Raw genomic sequence first — 17,943 nt, forward strand, 5'->3', positions numbered from 1 at the left:
TTCTGTTCCTTAAACCTCTGAATAAACCCTATAATGCAATTTCCACAGAATGTGATTGCTGTACCATCTTTTAGCCAATGTCAGCTAACATAACAAAAAGTGTTTTGTGAGTTGCTAATACTTCAGGAAGTTGTTCTCCACAACGAACGTCCTCGTGTTTCTTAGGGTTCAAGGCAGCAAGTAAAGATGAACTTTAGAGGAGGTGTCAGTTAATCAATTTGCTTTAAAATAAAAGCAACTCGGGCTTCTCTGGTGGCGCAGTGGTTGAGAGTCTGCCTGCCGATGCAGGGGAGGCGGGTTCGTGCCCCGGTCCTGGAGGATCCCACATGCCACGGAGGGGCTGGACCCGTGAGCCATGGCCGCTGAGCCTGCGCGTCCGGAGCCTGTGCTCTGCAACGGGAGGGGCCACAATAGTGAGAGGCCCGCGTACTGCAAAAAATAAATAAATAAATAAAAATAAAAAATAAAATAAAAGCAACTCTGAAGGCACTTCAGTGATCTTCCCTTGGGCTTGGCAGTGACAAGCGCCTTCCGCAGCTCATTCAGATTCAGCAGCAGCATGGCGCTGGGCAAAGAGCAGGGGCTGAGGTTCTGAGGGACCTCAGTTCCAGCCCTGGCTCTGCCATTGACCCAGCAGTAACTGTAGGCGGTCCCTTCCCCTTTACATGACCCCCTTCTCCTCAATTGTAAGAAAGAGTTAGTTCCTATCTTTCAGAGAGATGAGGAAAAGCACACAATAACATGGAAGAGTGCTTCATAGGCGATAAAGTCATGCTTAAGTGTATTCTTTTATCAGCTCCGTGATGGCTTTTTTTTTTTTTTTTTTTTGCGGTACGCCGGCCTCTCACCGTTGCGGAGCACAGGCTCCGGACGCGCAGGCCCAGCGGCCATGGCTCACGGGCCCAGCCGCTCCGCGGCATGTGGGATCTTCCCGGACCGGGGCATGAACCCGTGTCCCCTGCATCGGCAGGCGGACTCTCAACCACTGCGCCACCAGGGAGGCCCCGTGATGGCTTTTTAAATGACAGTGTCATCCGTGCCAGTGGCTCTTACTAGAAGTTGCTACTTAGTAAATATTGAGTAATGCAGAAATATTTGCAGGCGACCTCTGTGGCCCAGAGGGATCTGCTTTTGTCATGGTTAAGACATTCTCACACTCGTAACCTTGGCTTATGCTTTGACAATGGATTATGAAGGAAGGAAAGGGAGACTGAAGTGTGTGTGGTCGCAAGGGCAGTAGCCAGGTATGTGGTCCAGTGGGCCGGGTCAGGAGGGAAGGAAGGGATGTGTAAAAAGAAGCCCCATGAGGGCAGACATTTTTTGTTTTGTTCACTGCCCCGTCCCTGGTACTTTGACTCCTGCCTGGCTCATAGAATCTGTGAATTGAATCTGAGTCAAGTAAAGTCTATAGAATGGCGCTGTTATTTGCTCCATCCATGACCACGTCCTTTATTCAGTGTAAATAGGCAAATAAAACTACCCCCCATAGATACTTTAAAGCCCATGTATTACTCTTTCCTGATAAGAGATTAGTTGTTCATCAGATATTTGAATGGAGCATGCAGCCTGTGCAGGGAAGTGTGCTGCACACCGTGAGGACACAGATATGTCTTCTAGGAGTTTACTGTTAAACGAAGCAGTATAGGAGTTACTGGTACCAAACGCAGGTATGTGTGCCCCACGCACAGTGAGGCCAGACAAACCGAAATGTAAACATGGGAGTTTGGAGCAGAGAAAGGTTTATTGCAGGACCAAGCAAGGAAAACAGGTGGCTCGTGCTCACAACCCCCAAACTCTCTGATGGTTTTCGGGGAGAAGTTCTTCTAGGCAGAATTTGGGGTGAGGGCTGCAGAGTGTGTGGCTGTCTTCTTCTGGTGGTGAGGTAACAGGGCGGTGCTCTAGGAATCTTGTGCTCAGCCTGAAGTTACCATCCTCCACCTGGGTGGGGGCCTTAGTTCCTGTAGAAGAACTCAAAGATATATACGTTTTTTAATGTATTTATTTTATTTATTGTTTCTGGCTGCGTTGGGTCTCTGTTGCTGCATGCAGGCTTTCTCTAGTTGCGGCGAGCGGGGGCTACTCTTCGTTGCGGTGCGTGGGCTTCTCATTGCGGTGGCTTCTCTTGTTGTGGAGCACAGCCTCTAGGCATGAGGGCTTCAGTAGTTGTGGCACGTGGGCTCAGTAGTTGTGGCTCGCAGACTGTAGAGTGGAGCTCAGTGAACTCAAAGATATTGTTATATATGTTCCTTGAGGAGGAACCGGGACCCTGCCCATCGCTGCACTATAGTTTCTTGACTGCTCCTTCTTTGTTTCTGCATTCCTTCCCTTCCCTGATTAGTAACTGTTTGAGTCTGTCCTTTGGTACTCAGGGAAGGTCTAGGAGGCTAAAATTTTTTTCCTGCAAACAAGAAACAGGGGACCCGGAAAGGATTTGTACCCGGGAGGCTCCCACAGGGTCCTGTCCGGTTTCAGTGCCAGGAGAGAGGACAGTGTGAACAGGAATAGTCAGGGGAGACTTTGGGAAGGAAGTGGCCCTTGATTGAGCCTTAAAGATAGGTAGAGGGGCTTCCCTGGTGGCACAGTAGTTAAGAATCTGCCTGCCAATGCAGGGGACACGGATTCAAGCCCTAGTCCGGGAAGATCCCACATGCCACGGAGCAACTAAGCCCGCAAGCCACAACTACTGAAGCCTGCGCGCCTAGAGCCCGTGCTCCGCAACAAGAGGGGCCACCACAATGAGAAGCCTGCGCACTGCAACAAAGAGTAGCCCCCGCTCGCCGCAACTAGAGAAAGCCCGCACGCAACCAATGCAGCCAAAAATAAGTAAATTAATTAAATAAATAAATTTATAAAAAAACAAGACAGAATTCCATCAGCTATGGCCAAAACGTTGCAGTGGCAATATAAAACTTTGTGGGGAGAGTGTGTTTTAATTCAAACGTTAAGTCAGATCTTCTCTTTGGACAGGGTGATGTCAGAGTTTGAGAGCCCCCAGCAGCCCTGGGCTGGTAGGATGCTGCATGGCTTGTGGAGGCAGTTGGGGGGCAGAGGCCTGGGGGCCAGCGCTGCTGGTGCTTCCGCCTCCTACTGGGTAGGCTGGTTGAGGCTGGAAGGAAGCAGCAGCCAGGAAGGAAGGTGGCAGTGAGAGTGACCCCACCTTTACCTCTGAGGAGGGCAAAAATGACCAAGTGGACTCCGACTGAGAGTTTTCAATTGCTTTCAAGCTTTAACATGCTGAAGGTACCATAAAATGGAAATATTCTGTCAGAAATGGGAGGCGGTCTTTAGACTGAAATTAAAATGAGAAGCTGGTAGTCATGGGGGGTCCTGGGGATTAACTGTTAGGAACAATGGAGATGGAGGATGAGCTGGTGCTACGCGGGCATGCCGGGAATCTAAGAAAACCCAGAATGAGAAGAATTTCGAAGTATATTCATGGCAGGATGATGGTTAGCGCACTTACTAAAGATTCCCTGGAAGATAATTGTTGAGCAAATATTTGAGTGCCCTCTCCGTGCAAGGAACCACATAAAAGATGAAGCAAAAGAGTCGTTTCCTCTAAAGAATCCCCAGTCTGGAGAGCGAGATGTGACCCAGTTACAGTGGGGGCTTCCACGAGGAGTGATAGAATAGAAATGTGAACCAAGGTGCTGAGGACTGGGGATGGTTTCTGATTTCGAGATCCACAGACGTTTGCTCAAGAAGATGCAGAGATGTCACACACAGGCGGGACAGTGGCTTTCTAGACAGAGAGGTGGTGGAGAGCAGAAGAACTCAAACTTAAAAGGGAGTGGTTTGGGCCTGGAACCTAGTGCTGCCAGGAAGGGTGGCTGAACTGTAGGCTTCAGGAAGGGTGGGGAGAGAACGTGTTTTCTTCCTGAACTTTGTTCTATAAGAAGTGGGGATCCATCGAAGGTTTGGAGAGGAAGAATGGCATCAGTAGGACTGTATGTTAGAAAGATGCTTCTGGGGACAGAGAGGAGAATGGGTGGAGGAGGGGTGGCGACTGGGGGGCTGTTTGAGGGCCGTTGCAAGAGCCCAGGGGAGAGATGTCAGAGGCCTGGGGTCTCCAAGTGGAGGTGCAGAGGAGGGTTGTTCGAGAGCTTCAGTACGTTTCCTAAATCTGAAAGCTCTCTTCTAAAGTTAAATCAGATTCAATTTGTTAAAAAAGGTGCTTTTGACAAATACAGATCTTTGTTGAGCCCTCTTGGTGTCATTGGTGTGGGCTGAGGTCTCCCATTTTAAGGAATGGAGCCACAAGGAAACTTGGGAGTCGTCGGACGGGGCAGGAATCGGGAAAGGATAGTGATCCGTGTGGAAATTCCTGCTCCTTTGGCCCTGCTTTTGTTGTATACCAGCCTGTCCTAGCGCTCTTCCAGCCTCTCCTGCTGCTGCTTTTTCTTCCTCCCCCATAAACAAAGACATTTCCCAAAGTTCTGTACTTGCTTTTTCCATCCCATCCAAATACTTCTAGCTCTAATGTTTCTGCTCTTCACTTGGGCAAATGGCCTCTCAGCCTGTTTGCTCAGAGGGTAAAGTGGGATAGATTATGCACCTGCCTCAGGGAGAGTTGTAAGACTTGAATGAAACACTGCATAGAAAACGCTGCCTAACCCTTGAAGGAAAGTAAGTGCTCAATAAATAAGCATCTAGTACATATTTCCATGCTTACGGTATTCCGTCATTTTTTATATTGACATAAATTAAATCTTTCTTTTGAGTTCTTTCTTTTTGAGTTCTTTAATCTTTCTATTTTTCGATCTTAAGTGTCGAGCACTGTACTTGCCCAGTAAGAGTTCAAAATATGATCTTACTTCCTTTTGTCTGCCAGATTGATATTTCAGATTCCTCTTCAGTAGGGCATGGGGTTGGCCTTTCCTAGGGATGGATGGATGACCTTCACATCCTTTTCTCCTCTGCTTGGGACCAGGGGTCCCATTTATGGAACGGCTGACTGGCGCTGGCAGCTGGGGAACAAAAGAGCAAACACGGACGGTCCTGCCCCTCGTGACCACAGCCTTGCTGCCTGCACACATTGTCTTCGTTAGATGAGTAATCTAACAAACGAGAAACCACATTCATTTTACAACCATCAGAATGAAAGTTCAGGACTGAACAGGAAAAGGGGGTCCTTTTCATGAGAGAGGAGTGTTGTCGTGTAAATAGGCAGCTAAGAGTTGGCTGATGTGACTGTTGGCGGCTGTGGGGTACTGTTGAGCCCGCAGGCAGAGGAAATGCAATCAGGAAACGGGGAAGCTGTGCTCTCTACAGAAAAGCAAGGCTGAAGCGTGGCAGTTTATAAACTAGGCTTGTGTTGGAATAAAGGGTGTGGGCTCGGAGACCCTGCTCACTGGCTGTCTCCATGGCTTTTTTCTTTAGGATACCTGTTGACCAGGGAAAGTTAGCCTTGTAAAAAGACCAAGAGATAAACGAGGGAGGGATTTTAGTGACTTTGTCATCTGTAAAGTAGGATTTGGGTTGGATGAGAAACCTTAATTCCCTCTAGTGTTAAAACACAGGTCCTTGTAGATTCTTTGTTCAACCCCAGAATTTCTAGGATGGTCCAAGCTGAGCCATTGGACCAATTCTACAAGCTTGTTGAGCGAAGTTGTTGCTGGTAGACCGTCCTCTAATTGACTTGAGGCTGTCTAAATCCTGTGGCATCATGTCTGTGAAATCTGATTGCTATTCTCCTTCTATTATTTAATGGCAACTTATACTTCAGTATTGCATTTTCTGCTAGAAATAATACAATATTGTAAAGTCCAACAGCAAATCTCTTTCTGTACTTGATGTGTCAATACCCCCATCTCTCATTATCCAGTGTTGAGCTACATATGCGTTTTTCCTAGTTGGTCGTCTCATTATTTGATGAACACTGCCCTTATCAAGTCATGTGATGTTATCCTCTATTTCTAGCTATTGTGGACGATGAAAGACTCTCAGCAGAGGAGATGGATGAGAGGAGGCGGCAGAATATCGCGTATGAATATTTGTGCCACCTGGAGGAAGCCAAAAGGTAAGATTCAAACTCAGTCCATTTGCGCACCTTCTCTTGGAGATGAGCTTTAGGGTACTGTATTTTTAATAACTCATCTGCAGCCTTTTTGGTAGGAAGGTAATGGGAGAAGAACCACCTGGGTTTTGTAAATGGCAGAACTGAGAAAAAGTTGCTACCACAGCCATGGTGAAGGCACTAGGGAGGCAACTGTTCCTTTTTCTTCCTTAGAGCCTCCTAGGAAATCTCTAGGCAAATTGCAGATTATTTCAGAATTTCTCATCTCTCTGGCACGGATGTGGGGAAGCAGCAGAGACTTAAATCAACTTCCTTTTCCTCCACAGCCTCCTCATATCTTTTCCCCAACTCTACCCCAATGATTATAATTATTACTACTCTTATTAATTAATGTATAATTATATATCCCTATATACCCAGTAGAAAAATAGCATTTCAGACTGAAGTCCATCGTTCACTAAGCTGGAGAGTAGGTTTATGACAGCAATCTCCTTTTTAACCCATGGGTGTGTGACCACTTAGGATATGTTGTCTCTAAAATCACACTGACTCTTTTAGACTTTTTAGATTACAAGTCAATGTTGGGTTCTCCAAGGAGAAAGTGAAGATAAAGTATTTGCACTTAGGCCTCGGTATCAGGGGAATCAGAACTTTGTCCTTTGCTGGGTGCATAATGCAGTGCCCATATGCCATGGGTTAGATTCTGATTTAATGCTTTGTGCTGTGATCAAGCAACAGTATTGTTTCATGGACAGATATGTTCCAGCTCTCTCATCTCTGTAGAAAATAAACATTGAGTTAATGGTCATTGGTGGTAATTATCTCTGATCACTGATAAATAGCTACCTACAGAGCTAGAAGAATGAGGTTTCTAATCACTGTTTTGTAGAAGAACATTCAGTGACACATGCACTAATTGGGCCTCAAAATTGCTTAAAAGGGGGTTTTCCAAGGTTGTTTAATGTTTTAACAGAGCCGTGTAGCTCTAAGCTCTAAAGGCTCAGGTTTTAAGGTTATTTAATGTGTCTGGAAGTTGACAGTTAGGTTGCAAGTCACTGAAGACTCACTGTCAGTCTAAGATTATTAAAAACATGCTTTTAGTCAAATTGTGGCTAAAGTTAGATAGGGAGAGGGATTCACAGACATTCAAAATAAACATGCTGGACTTCCCTGGTGGCACAGTGGTTGGGAATCCACCTGCCAATGCAGGAGACACGGGTTCCAGCCCTAGTCCGGGAAGATCCCACATGCCGTGGAGCAACTAAGCCCGTGCACCGCAACTACTGAGCCTGTGCTCTAGAGCCCATGAGCCACAACTACTGAGCCCACGTGCCACAACTATTAAGCCCGCGCACCTAGACCCCGTGCTCCACAAGAGAAGCCACCGCAGTGAGAAGCCTGCGCACCGCAACGAAGAGTGGCCCCCGCTCGCCACAACTAGAGAAAGCCAGCGCACAGCAACAAAGACCCAATGCAGCCAAAAATAAATAAATTAATTAATTAATTATTTTTTTAAAAGACAAAGTTTAAAGAAAAAAATCAACGTAACAATTAGTCCAAGTTCTTTGAAGAAAGCTTCCTTAGGAATAGTTTTGTTGAAAGAATAGATTGTAAAATACACAGCTTTTCCTCTAGGATGGTTTTCATAAATTTATCTTACAAGGAGAGATTAGATGTAATATGTATTTATGAATCTTTTATTAATACCTGAACACTTATTATGACTTTCAGGGAAGCTGTTTTTTTTTTTTTGTGATACGCGGGCCTCTCACTGTTGTGGCCTCTCCCGTTGTGGAGCGCAGGCTCCGGACGCGCAGGCTCAGCGGTCACGGCTCACCGGCCTAGCCACTCCGCAGCATGTGGGATCTTCCCGGACCGGGGCACGAACCCGTGTCCCCTGCATCGGCAGGCAGACTCTCAACCACTGCGCTACCAGGGAAGCCTAGGGAAGCTGTTTTTTGGTTATGGAATATGTAAAAATTATGTGGCTATTAAAAGATATGTTTGCTATGATTTCAGAAAGCATAGTGTACAGAATTCGATGGTCCTGAACTCAGGAAATAAATGAAGGGGTGAGTTAGTATTCAAAAAGTTATTTATTTGAAAGGGTTTATTGCCTGATCCTTTTACAATGTTAATGCCTTAGGAATTTATCATACCGGGTTTATTATAGTGCATGCACGTGTGTGTTCATGTGAGTGTAGTTGCCTTAGAATATTGAATTTCTACTGAATGGTACACTTAGAATGTGAAAGTTTAGCTAGGAACTGTTTCTTATTTATTTCAGTTGAACTGACTTTGGTGCATTTCAAGTAGAGATGTATTGGGTCTGTCTTTGTGCCTCTATTTTTTCTTTCCAAGGGTGAGAACTGGAAGGATACCTAGCCTATATGTCCTGTAACTCAAAATTCAGAGTTGTAAGAGTCCAGTGTATCTTTAAGTTTGGTTTTATTACTTTCAAGATTCTGTGATCATTAATCTCAGACCATTTAAAAGTTGCTTCATTCAGAGGAGGATATCACTACCAACACTATAGAAATAAAAAGGATGTTGACGGAATGCTATGAACAGTGATATGTCAACAGATTAGTTAACCTAGATGAAATATACAGATACCTAGAAAGACACAAACTACTAAAACTGACTGAAGAAGAAATTTAAAAAACTGAATAGATGTAAAACAAGTAAAAAAGATTGAGTCAATACTCAGAAACCTTCCCGCTCTTCCAAAAAGTGTAAGGGGAGAGAACACTTCCTAACTCATTCTGTTGAGACCAGTATTACTCTGATACCAAAACTAAAGCTACCTCAAGAAAACTACAGACCAGTATCCCTTATGAATACAAATACAAAAATCCTCAACAAACTCAAACTGAGTTCAGCGACATCTAAAAAGGATTGTATACCATCAAGGGGGATTTATCCCAGCAATGCAAGCTTAGTTTAATCTAAAAATCATTCAATCAAGACAATTCAGTGGGGGAAGAAAAACAGTCTTTTCAACAAATGATGCTGAGACAACTGGATATATACATGCATAAAAATGAATTTGGATCCCTACCTCATACCATATACAAAAATTATCCTAAAATGGTTTTGTTAATCTAAAGGTGTGAACCACAACTGTAAATCTCTTAGAAGAAAACACAGCAGTAAATCTTTGTGACCTTGGGTTAGGCAGTGGTTTTGAGACTTGACACCAAAGGCACAAGCCAAAAAAAGAAAACTAGATAAATTAGACATCATGAAAATTAAACCTTTTTTATTCAAAGAGATGTCATCAAGAAATTGAAAAGACAACTCATGGAATGGGGGAAAATATTGGCAAATCATATATTTGATAAGAGACTTGTATTCAGAATATATAAAGAACTCTTACAGCACACCATAAAAAGTAAATAGCCTAATTTAAAAATGGGCAGGGCTTCCCTGGTGGCGCAATGGTTGAGAGTCCGCCTGCCGATGCAGGGGACACGGGTTCGTGCCCCAGTCCGGGAAGATCCCACATGCCGTGGAGCAGCTGGGCCCGTGAGCCATGGCCGCTGAGCCTGTGCGTCCGGAGCCTGTGCTCCACAACGGTGAGAAGCCCGCGTACTGAAAAAAAAAAAAAAAAGGGCAAAGTTTCTGAATAGACATTTTTCCAAATAAGATACACAAATGAACCATAAGAACAGGAGAGGATACTTAACATCAGTCATTAGGGAAATGCAAATCAAAACCACAATGAGATACCGTTTCATGCTAGGATAGCTGTAATCAAACAGAATGACAATCACAAGTGTTTTTAAGGATGTAGAGAGATTGGAACCCTTGTACATTGCTGGTTGGATTGTAAAATGGTGGAGCTACTTTGTAAAACAGTCTGGTAGCTCCTCAAAAAATTAAATACAGAGTTACTATATGATCCAACAATTCCACCACTAGGTATATCCTCAAGAAAATTGAAAACCTATGTCCACACAAAAACCTGCACACAAATGTTCATTGAAGTGTTATTCATTAGAGCAAAAAGTGGAAACAACTCAAATGTCCGTCTACTGATGAATAGATAAACAGTGTGTGATATATCCATATAATGAAACATTATTCAGCTATAAAAATGTATTAGCAAATCAGATTTAACAGTGTATAAAAAGAACTATATAAATCACAACCAAGTGGAATTTATCCCAGGTTTGCAAGGCTGGTTCAACATTTGAAAATCAGTTAATGTGCTTCATCACAGCAACAGTCTAAATAAGAAAAAATCATATGATTATATCATTAGATGCAGAAAAAGCATTTGACAAAATTCAGTACCTATTCATGATAACAATTCTTAGTAAAGTAGGAATATAGGGAAACATCCTGAACTTGAGAAAGACTATTTACAAAAACCCTACAGCTAACATCATACTTTCTGGTGAGAAACTTGAAACTTTCTCACTAAGATCAGGTACAAGCCAAAGGTATTCCCCCTCATCGCTCCTTTTCAATATTATAGTGGAAGTTTTAGCTAATGCAATAAAACAAGAAAGGGAAATAGATGATATACAGATTGGAAAGGAAGATAAAATCTTTGTTTGCAGATGACATGATTGGCAATATAGAAAACCTGAAAGAATAAAAAAAAAAATCCTGGAACTAATAAGCAATTATAACATGCTTGCAGGATACAAGGTTAACATACAAGTCCATTGCTTTCTTATGTACCAGCAATGAACAAGTGGAATTTAAAAGTAAAATACATTACCATTTACATTAGCATCCCCCAAAATGAAATACTTAGGTATAAATTTAACAAAATGTATACAAGATCTATATGAGGAAAACCACAAAACTCTGATGAGTGAAATCAAAGAACTAAATAAACAGATATTCCATATTCATGGATAGGAAGACTCAATATTGTCAAGATAGTTCTTCCCAGCTTGATCTATAGCCTCAATGCAATCCCAGTCAAAATTCCAGAAAGTTATTTTGTGGATATCAACAACTGGATTTTAAAGTTTATATGGAGAAGCAAAAGACCTAGAATAGCCAACACAATATTGAAGGAGAACAAAGTTGGAGGAATGACACTACCTGACTTCAAACTTAATATAAAGCTACAGTAATCAAGACAGTGTGGTACTGGTGAAAAAATGGACAAATAGATCAGTGGGACACAATAGAGAGCATAGAAGTAGACCCCTGTAGATACAGTCAGTTGAACTTTGACAAAGGAGCAAAGCAATACAGTGGAGCAAAGATGGTCTTTTTCAACAAATGGTGCTGGAACAACTGGGCATCCACATGCAGGCAATGAAATCGCGACACAGACTTTACACCCTTCACAAAAATTGACTCAAATGGATCAGATCAACATGTAAAATTCAAAACTATAAAACTCCCAGAGGCTAATGATAAAGGAGAAAACCCTAGATGAACTTGAGTATGGCAATGGCTTTATTTATTTATTTATAGTCATTCATTTATGCATGCATGCTGCACAGGGTCTTAGTTGTGACGTGTGGGATCTTTAGTTGTGGCACGTGAACTTTTAGTTGCAGCATGAGAACTTTTAGTTGCAGCATGAATGTAGGATCTAGGTCCCCGACCAGGGATTGAACCCTGGCCCCCTGCATTGGGAGCATGGAGTCTTACCCACTGGACCACCAGGGAAGTCCCTGGCAATGGCTTTTAAGATATAGCACCAATGTCATGATCCATGAAAGAAAGAATTGGTGAGCTGGACTTCATTACATTTAAAAGTTTCTGCTCTGCAATAGACAATGTCAAGAGAACGAGAAGAGAAGCCACTGACTGGGAGAAAGTATTTGCAAAAGACACACTGATAAAGGAATGTTATCCAAGATACATAAAGAACTCTTAAGACCCAACAGTCAGAAAACAACCTGATTAATATATGGGCCAAAGACCTTAACAGACACCTCACCAAAGAAGATATATAGATGGCAAATAAGCATAGGAAGAGATGCTCCACATCATAGGTCATCAGGGAAATGCAAAATAAAACAACAACAAAACACCACTACACGCCCACCAGAATGGCCAAAATCTGAACACTGACAACACCAAATGCTGCCGAGGATGTGGAGCAACAGGAACTCTCATTTGTTGCTTGTGGAAATGCAAAATTGTACATAGTTGGGATATAGTTCTACAGTTTCTTACAAAATTAAACACATTCTTACCTATGACCCAGCAATTGTGCTCCTTCTATTTACCCAGTGGAGTGAAGGCTATGTCCACACACAAAGCTACATATGGATGTTTATAGAAACTTTTTTCATAACAGCCCAAACTTGGAAGCAATCAAGAGGTCCTTCAGTAGATGAATGAATAAATGAACTTTGATACATCCAGACAATGGAATATTATTCAGCACTAAAAAGAAATAAACTATCAAGCCATAAAAAGCCACAGAGGAACCTTAAATTCATATTATGATGTGAAAAGAGCCTATCTGAAAAAGCTACATATTATTATGATTCCAAGTATTTGGTATTCTGGAAAAGGTAGAAGTGTGGAGACAGTAAAAATATCAGTGGTTGTGGGGAGATGGATGAGTATAGAGGCACAGAGAATTCTTTAGGGCAATAAGAATACTCTGTAAGATACCACAGTGATAGATAAATGCCATGATATATTTGTCCAAACCCATAGAATATATAGAAACAAGAGTGAACTGTAATGTAACTGTGGACTTTGGGTGATTGATACGTCAATGTAGGTTCATCAGTTAAAATAAATGTTCCACAGTGGCGGGGGATGTTGCTAATGGGAGAGACTGTGCATGTCTTTGGGGGCAGGGGGTATATGGGAAGCCTCAGTACCTTCCCCTCAATTTTGTTGTGAACCTAAAACTGCTCTAAAAAAAATAATCTTAAAAAACAAAGGATGAAGTACTGATACATCCTTACAACATGGGTGGACCTTGAAAATATGCTGAATGAAGGAAGCTAGACACAAAAGGCCACACATATTGTTATGATTCCATTTATATGAAATGCCCAGAATAGGCAAATCCATAGAGACAGAAAGTAGATTTGTGGTTGCCTAGGGCTGGTGGGATTGGGGGGTTGGGGAGCGATGCTCATGGTATGAGTTTCTTTTTGCTGGGACCAAAATCTTCTAAAACTGATTATGGTGATGATTGCACAACTCTCTGAGTATACTAAAAACCACTGAATTGTACGCTTGAAAGAGTCAGTTGTCTATATATCTCATTAAAGCTGTTATTAAAGAAAAGTTCCTTTGCTCAGCTTGGCTTGGAGAGGTCCTTAGTAAAGCTGTTGAATATGATTAAATGGTGTTTAGCAGATAAAGTGCATATGGAAGGTCCTCCAAACATACATGAGATGTCTAAACACCTTTTACCAATTTTTTTGTGAGCATCCACCGTGTGGAAACAGGCACAATAGGGTCACTTTTGGAGATGGAGACCAAACAGCTAATAATTCTGTGTTCAAAAAAGCTCACTGCTATGAGGTTAAAGCTTTTCCTCATGAGTTTAAAACTCCTTCCTTCACTTTTATTTGCTTTATTAATCTCTCTGTATGTGTGTGCATGGGTATCTCCCTGTATCTGACCCACCATCCTCCTAAATCTCTCTCGTGTATTCACGTCTCTATTCCAGCATCAACCTACTGCAGGCTTCCAACAGCACTTGCTAGATTGCTATAGTGGTCTCTAACTGGTTTCCCCACACCTCTGGTTGCTTCAATCCTTTATCAGATGAATCTTTTCAAAATTCTGATCGGTTCAAAATCTTCCAGTGGTTTCTCAATACTCAGGATAAAAACCGAACTGCTTAAGGGACTCATAGGTTCCGCATAGTCCAGTCATTCCAGCCTCTCCAGTTTCATCATGTGCCCCGTTCCCTATTGCTCTATCTTCCAGCCACGTTGACCCCTTTTCATTTCCATGTTTTCTCCTACACGGGATGTTTGCATGTGCTGCTTCCTTTTCCTCGTTATTGAGTGAGACTCTGCTCTGTCTTCAGATGGAAGCTCACTTTTTTCAGGGAATCCTTCTCTGACATCACCATCTGGGTCAAATACCCCAATTATAAGGTATCCGTGACATCGTGTCTCCCCTGTATTTGAATGAATTACTTAATGCCCAGCATTGAATTTTTGTTACTAATGAGGATTGATTGTATTCTGCTTCTTGTATGTTTTAGTTCTCCTGGAGGTAACAAGTAAGATATGAGTTAGATTCATGGTAGACAGGATTCTAGATGATTTGGTTAGACTGTCAGCCTGGAGGTCAAATTTGATATTTGTCTTGATGGAAGATTCTATATTATAGTCAGATGTGACCCACTGACCCACTGTCTAGTGATTCTAGACAACTTAATGCCACTACAGTAAACTAGAAGATACCCAGAAAAGAGTATAGAGCATTTTTCAATGAATGAAGAGAGGAAGAGGTAGCTTGTGTATTAAAATGACTGTGGCTGAAATGATTGCTCACAGTTTATAAAATGATGAAGTCTGTGTATAAAGCCTTCTTAATTAAGTCCCAAACACTAATATTAATGGCAATGAAGGAAAAATGAAAAACACATATTTTTAGGGCATATCTCAAAAAAGAGAGATAACTACTTTACAGAGTGGCTCTTCACCCCAGGAGGTGTGTTTCTCTACAGGCTAAAGGGTTTAGATGATGTCATGGAGAGCTAATCATAATGGTGGCAGGAGGGCAGAGGATGTCTGGCATCTGTATTCGTTATCCATGACTGTGTTTACTCTCAAACTTAGTGACTTAAGCGACAAATTTTTGGTTGGTTTGTTTTATTTTTCTTTGTTTTTGTTTTATTTTTTTTAACATCTTCATTGGAGTATAATTGCTTTACAATGGTGTGTTAGTTTCTGCTGTATAACAAAGTGAATCAGCTGTACTTATACATATATCCCCATGTCTCCTCCCTCTTGTGTCTCCCTCCCACCCTCCCTATCCCACCCCTCTAGGTGGTCACAAAGCACTGAGCCGATCTCCCTTCTGAGGGTCAGGAATCTGTGCAGAGCTTCCTGGGTCCCCTGGTTCTGGGTCTCTCACAAACCTGTGGTCCTCTCGAGATTCAGGCAGGACAGATCTGCTTCCGGAAGGTCACTTGGTGTTGGCAGCTAGACTTTGGGACTGAGGACCTAGTCCTCCTCGGCAGTTGGCCAGAGACTTCCTTTGACATATGGGCCCTCCCTAGGGCAGCTCACACCGTGGCAGCTGGCTTTCATCAGGGTGAGCGAGCCTGAGAGCAAGAAAGGGCACGTACAGCAGAAGCCTGTCTTCTTGTAGCCTCAAGTTCTCAAAAATGACATCCCGTAGTTTGCTGTGTTTTATTCATTAGAATCAAGTTACTAAATCTGTCTTGTGTTCAAGGGGAAAGGACTACACAAAGGGATGAATTCAAGAAGGTGAGGATCACTGAGGGCCACCTTAGAAGCTGCCTTCTACAGGGTGTGTACATAGCCTTTGAAATTGACCCCAGAAAGGGGCAGTTTGTGTGTGTTTGGGGGGGTGAGGGGAATAGACTTTATTACCGTCGGAAACCAAACCAGGAATTAGATGATGACTTGGTCTAAATGGTGATGGTACTAAGGTTATTTATGCCTTGATGTTTTTGAATTGTGAGCCATTTTAAACTAAGTTGTTCCTTCCTCTACCATATTAAATAATACTAAATGGATTAAGTTTTCTTTTCAGGTAGGCCCAGAAAGCTAACTTGATATCTTCTTTGCAGTGTGAATTTTGCTGAAATGAGGCAGACAAGTCTGCTATTTATATGGACTTTGAAAATTCTCTCTGATGCCGGAAATCTCGCTCTTTAAATGAAAGGAGTTGCCTTTCCAAAAGAATTAATACTGCTGAGTAGATTTCATATTAATCTCTGCAAAATATATTTAAATAACGAAAATAAGTCTATTTTAAGAACTTCAGTTCTTCAGTTTTTTAGGACAACTGTGCAAAATTGAAGATAGTGGGTTCTCTTTGGGGATTGAGGAAGGAAATCCAGCTGGAGCTGTTATGAAGGTCAGGGAATGGGAGAGGGAATCTTGGCAAGAAATGGAGAGGGAGTTTGCAAATTGCAGTTGAGCAAATAGTTATGAATGGGGTTGCTATTGTGTTTCCCAAGGAAAGTTCCTGAAATATAATATTCCTTTTTTTAAGGAAAGAGAAAATGCATACAAATCTTTTGCTGTGCTTACTTTTTCTGTCTTACCTCTGAAAATAAACAAAGCGAAAAAGCCTTCCCTTGGTGATGGGCTTGTTTAGAAATATTATCTTCAAAGAGCCCTTTATGTGAGCCAAGCTGTTCTTTGTATTAGCGAGTCTGGGACAGTTTTGTATGTGCCCTGGAAAGGAAACAAAACACGGGTGTGATTCCTTTTGTGTCAATGCTTACAACTCAGATACCAAAAGGACACCTCATTGATTAGATCAAGCTTCAAGCTCTGGCCTTACCAGTAGTGAGTTAGAGAATCAGCTCTGAAAGGAGAAACGTTACAAATGTTTAAGCGAGGGAGAGCCTGGCGTGTGGGATTGCTTAACTCTGAGTATTTATGATTACATACTTTAAGAAAAAGAATCTATGGACTGGAGAATGCTTTAGAGAATCCTCTGGATTTCCTCTGCACTTTTGGACCTCACTGTCTTTATTCCCAAGGATGCTGCCCATGGCTGTGTTCATACGCAATGCTAATAGAAATTTGGAATTGGGAGGGAAATACCTTTCTTGGTAATCCACTTATTGAGAGACACGTTGCTGCTCTATACAGAACGTTAATGAAGTTTTAAGGAATTCCTAACTGCATTTTCAAACCATAAATAGCTTTCATGTTTCTATGGTGATTCTTCATTTCCCCCTTCTTCCTTGTTCTCTCCCTGACTCTGCCCTCACTTCTGCCGTCCAGGGGGACAAGATGAAGGGTGGGGTTGCTCCATGCAGCTGCTGGCAGGCTGGTGGGGCAGGGGGCGCAGCTGAGTTGAGAGCAGGGGCCCTTCTCAGGGTCTGGCTCCTCCAAGGGGAGGGCCTGCCGCTGAGGACTGGTCTGTTTGGGGCTGCCTTCTAACCGGCTGGCCTCGGGAGTCATAGGCCAGAGAGACACAGGATCTTTCTTGGCAGTCAGGGCTCGACCCAGCAAGGCACATCCCAATGGTAGGGAGAGGCAGTAACCTGTGAGAAGAAGGTTGTGGGGCGTAGCCTGGGCAAGGGTGAGGCTCAGTAGGCTGTCTCAGTGGAACCAGAGGAGACAGGGTACCAGCCAGCCCTGCCTGCTGGGGTGTGGTGCTTGTGGCTGGAGCCTCAGGGGCTGCCATCCAGCTGGGCAGTGACCAGGGATTGTGGAGCAGGAGTGGGAGGCACAGACATTAAGGTTATAAAGGGAGAAGCCATAGGGTTTGACAAGGGAGTGGATTTAGGGAACAGAGGACACTGGGAGGTCAAATGCCTTGGGGCAGATCTAGACTCAGAGAGATTATCAGCCAATCCTGGGGTTGGGACACAGAGTTGGGAGACTTTTGTTTTTAATTTCACAGGTTTTGAGTTCTAACCTTGGGTTTGTGTTGGATAAGTGCCAGTCAGGTATGATCTGACAGATGAAAGCATAACTTCTCAGAGCGCTGATATTTTTAAATACAAATAATCAATATGAATCTTTTCCAGCCAAGGGGAAGTTGAGCAACTGACACTTGATCCCAGAGTTCACATTTGTTTCTCAGGCTTTTTGAAGCTGGAGAGCTGGGAGGTGTTTGGAATTTTCCATGGTCTCAAACATTCTTTACTACAGGGGTTATCACACTGAGTGTCCAGTCACCAGGCGTGGTTCCTGGAGCAGTCAACTTACACGGGGTTATCCCCATTTTATAGGTGGAGAAACCGAGTCCTGGAAAAACTTAAGTAATTTTTCTAAGGTCACGGTTAACTGGCAACATAAACTGTA

General features: G+C 42.9%; 1 protein-coding gene across 3 annotated transcripts in view; it reads left to right on the forward strand.

Moving 5' to 3' along the window:
- IQGAP2 (IQ motif containing GTPase activating protein 2) overlaps positions 1–17,943 on the forward strand; it is a 286,377-nt gene that overhangs the window by 41,861 nt on the left and 226,573 nt on the right. For all 3 annotated transcript variants that reach the window (XM_060295905.1, XM_030846123.2, XM_060295906.1), the window contains exon 2: positions 5,920–6,019. In XM_060295905.1, coding sequence (XP_060151888.1) covers positions 5,920–6,019 — 100 coding nt within the window. The remainder of the gene's footprint in view (positions 1–5,919; positions 6,020–17,943) is intronic.

This window comes from Globicephala melas, chromosome 3 (genome assembly GCF_963455315.2).
Source record: "Globicephala melas chromosome 3, mGloMel1.2, whole genome shotgun sequence".
Classification (NCBI taxonomy): Eukaryota; Metazoa; Chordata; class Mammalia; order Artiodactyla; family Delphinidae; genus Globicephala; species Globicephala melas.